The 4,037-nt window shown below is 39.4% G+C and overlaps 1 protein-coding gene across 1 annotated transcript in view; it reads right to left on the reverse strand.

Annotated features, from left to right (window-relative positions):
• The window catches only part of LOC104981795 (lipid phosphate phosphatase-related protein type 4), a 52,883-nt gene that overhangs the window by 19,642 nt on the left and 29,204 nt on the right, over positions 1-4,037 (reverse strand). Inside the window, exon 2 of the mRNA XM_010831036.1 lies at positions 1,572-1,757. Coding sequence (XP_010829338.1) covers positions 1,572-1,757 — 186 coding nt within the window. The remainder of the gene's footprint in view (positions 1-1,571; positions 1,758-4,037) is intronic.

Raw genomic sequence — 4,037 nt, forward strand, 5'->3', positions numbered from 1 at the left:
CCAAAGAAGCCCACTCTGAACAATATTGCATGTTAAATATGCTTTTAGTCAGAGTCTCAGCTACTTCCAAGTACATCATTAACAGTTCCAATCATCCTGGAGTTACTGAAGTTCAGATAACTCATTTCTTAAAACTTACAAAGTGTTTTGAGACCAAAAGGTCTCAAAATTCATCTTTTAAGTATGATGAAGTTCTAGGAAAATTTAAATTTCAGTTTTATCTTCTGATAATATTTCATGTAATTTATAGTGTAAATAGAATGCTGTTGTTTAATGTGAGGAAATTAAAAAAGAAACAAATCCAAGGGTATACAAAAGGTCAATGCAGAGACTTTTCTAAAACTGCCATATAATGAACCAGAAGAGACCAGTTCTTTAGGGGATCCTATAAAAACTCCATTCAAATACAACTTTTTATTTAATGACCACTTCCTCTGACATTCATTAGCATCATAAAAGTAAAGAGTTCCTGCTGTTAGAAATAAATATTATTAACCCTGAAACATGATTCTTGTCCTTTTAGGTAGGTTTTGGGGGCCAAAGAGATGCTATAAAGACTATGTTTGTGTTATTTATTAATAAATTTATTGAAAAATATCTAATTCCCAATTTGTATGTTAGCAAACTAAAAATAACTAGATTTCTAATTCAATTTCAATAGGTTACATCATTTCTTTAGGTTAAACATTTTAAAATCCAAATGCTTATTCTGAATCTAAATTATTTTATTTTGTGGTGGACAGGAATGTGAGTTGTACCCTCTTTTCTGTACAGTTGTGCCCTCTTTTCTGTACAGTTGTGCATGCTCAGGGCTAAGAATCAATAAAAAGTGCTAATCTGCTAAAATTGATAGCAACATGCACTTTGGAGAACAAAGTCTGTTGGCTATAGAATTATTTGTTTCTTTCCCATAGTTTCTAAGACTTGAGACATGGTATGAATGCATGCTGCTGCTGCTGCTAAGTTGCTTCAGTCGTGCCCAACTCTGTGCGACCCCACAGACAGCAGCCCCCAGGCTCTTCTGTCCATGGGATTCTCTAGGCAATGAATACTGGAGTGGGTTACCATTTCCTTCTCCAATGCATGCATGCATGCTAAGTCGCTTCAGTCGTGTCCAACTCTGTGCAACCCCATGGACAGTAGCCCACCAGGCCCCTTTGGCCATGGGATTCTCCAGGCAAGAACACTGGAGTGGGTTGCCATTTCCTTCTCCATGAATGCATGAGAAATACATTAATGAGGAAGTGTATCAGAAACTTATTGTTTGTTTTTAACCAATTTATTACATGAAAGTGAAAATTAGTTGCTCAGTCCTTCCGACTCTGTGCGACCCCATGGACAGCGGCCCACCAGGCCCCTCTGTCTAGGGAATTCTCCAGGTGAGAATACTGGAATGGGTTGCCATTCCCGACTCCAGGGGATCTTCCCAACCCAGGGATCAAACCCAGGTCTCCCGCATTGTAGACAGATTCTTCACCATCTGAGCCACCAGGGACACCTCATTTATTACATAAATGTGGTCATTCTTAGTCTTCTGGGGCTGACAAACACAATTTGGGGGCAATTCTTACCGTAATTGCAGGTCCAGCAAAAGCCAAGCTAAGCAACATGAGGAAAGGAATTGCCTCCTGGGTGGGTTCAATGTATGGCATGCTAAGACTCCGGTCATAGCAGCTGAATCCAGAGTGCACGGGTTTGAAGACATCCGTGAGTTCAAGGAAATACAGGCTAACCACCGATGATGCCAATATAGGCAACTGAGAATGAAGGACAGAGAAGATAAATTTATTTTTCTACACAGGTCATATATAGAATCAGTACATATTGAAATTAGAAACACAAGTGTTTTCCATTTTCTCTTACCACTCCTCTCTGATCTCAGAATTAAAGTCATTCGTACTTACTATTGCTTCTGCCTTCAAAATAAACTCTAATTCATCCACCTCTGTCACCAGCCTTCTCTGAACCCACGGCATGCCTCACCTTTGCTCTTGGATTACTCCTAAATGCTGCTCCACTTTCACACTTACCCTCCCCATCCCATCTATCCAATTTCTACCCAGCATCCTAAATATTCTGAAAATATTTTATTTTAGGTCATATTGCTCCTGATTTTAACTACTCCAGTGGGTCCCATTTTGCTTGAATAAAATTCAAAATTTACACCATTGAATGCATGACCTGGCTCTTGCTTCAGTTTCTTACATCTTTTTATACCATATTTATACTATTCCCCAGCCCCCCACTGTAGAATCTGCCTACAATGCAGGAGACCTGGGTTTGATTCCTGGGTCAGGAAGATCCCCTGGAGAAGGAAATGGCAACCCACTCCAGTATTCTTGCCTTGAGAATCCCATGGACAGAGGAGCCTGGCAGGCTACCGTCCATGGGGTTGCAAGAGTTGGACACGACTTAGTGACTAAACCACCACTACCAGTCCCCTTGGGCTTTACAGGTGGATCTGTGGTAAAGATCTGTGCCTGTCAGGCAGGAGAGGTGGGTTCCATCCCGGGTCAGGAAGATCCCCTGGAGAAGCAAATGGCAACTCATTCCAGTATTCTTGCCTGGAGAACCCCATGGACAGAGGAGACTGAAGGGCTACAGACTATTGGGATAGCACAGAGTTGGACACAACTTAGTGACTAACAGCAGCAGTAGCAACCAGCCCCCTAAGCACTATAAGCCAATGGGTCACCCCTTTTGATTGAGACATAATTGACATATATCAACTATAACATTATATTAATTTCAGGTATGCAACATAAGATTTAATATTTTTATATATATTACAAAATGATCACCACAATAAATTTAGTCAACATCCCACTACACATACTTAACAATTTCTTTTTTATGATTAGTACTTTTAAAATCAACTCTTTTAGCAACTTTTAAACATAGAATACAGTATTATTACCTATAGTGTCTATATGAACATTACCACCCCAGGACTTACTTGTCTTATAACTGAGCATCTGTGACTTTCAACCCCCTTTATCCATCTTGCCCACTGTCATTCCCCACCTCTGGCAACCACCAATCTGTTCTCTATTTCTATGAATTTGATTTTTTATTGCTGTTGTTTCTTTGATTCTACATATAGATGAAGTCATATGATATTTATCTTTTTCTGGCTGACTTATTTCACTTGGCATAATGCCTTAAAAATCCATCCATGTTGTCTCAAATGTCAGTATTTCCTTCTTTTTGAAGGCTGAATAATATTCCATAGTATATATGTACCACATTTTCTTTACTTCTTCATCCATCAGTGGACACTTAGGTTGAATCCATGTCTTGATTACTGCAAACTATGCTGCAATGAATACAGTGGGGCATATATCTTTTCCAGTTGGTGTTTTAGTTTCCTTTAGATAAATACCTGGAAGTGGAACCATGGGATCATATGGCACTCTTATTTTTAATTTTTTTAAGAAAACTACTGTTTTCCACAGTGGATGCACAGGTTTCCATACCCAAACAGAGCACAATGGTTCCCTTTCCACCACATCCATGTCAACACTTGTTATTTCTTGTCTTTTTGAGGATAATCATTCTAATAGGTGTCAGGTGATACCTCATGTGGTCTTGATTTACATTTCCTTCATGATTAGTGATATGAGCATCTTTTCCTATATCTATTGCCCATTGTATATCTTCTTTGGAAAACTGTCTATTCAGATCCTCTGCTCATTTTATAATCAAATTGCTTGGGTTTGCTTGTTTTGGGGGAGGTTTTTTTTTTTTTTTCTGGCTATTAAGGTGGTGGTGTTTAGTCACTAAATCGTCCCTGACTCTTTGCAACCCCATGGACCATAGCCCACCATGTTAGCCTCTGTCCATGGGATTTCCCAGCCTAGAATACTAAAGTGGGTTGCCATTTCCTTCTCCAGGGGATCTTCCCAACCCAAAGATCAAACACACATATCCTGTATTGCAGGTGGATTCTTTACCACTGAGTCACTGAAGAAGGCCCTATTAAGTAGTATGAGTCCCTTATATGTACTTTGGACATTGGCCCTAATTATAATAGATTT

This window comes from Bison bison, unplaced genomic scaffold (genome assembly GCF_000754665.1).
Source record: "Bison bison bison isolate TAMUID 2011002044 unplaced genomic scaffold, Bison_UMD1.0 scf7180017864519, whole genome shotgun sequence".
In the NCBI taxonomy this organism is placed as follows: domain Eukaryota; kingdom Metazoa; phylum Chordata; class Mammalia; order Artiodactyla; family Bovidae; genus Bison; species Bison bison.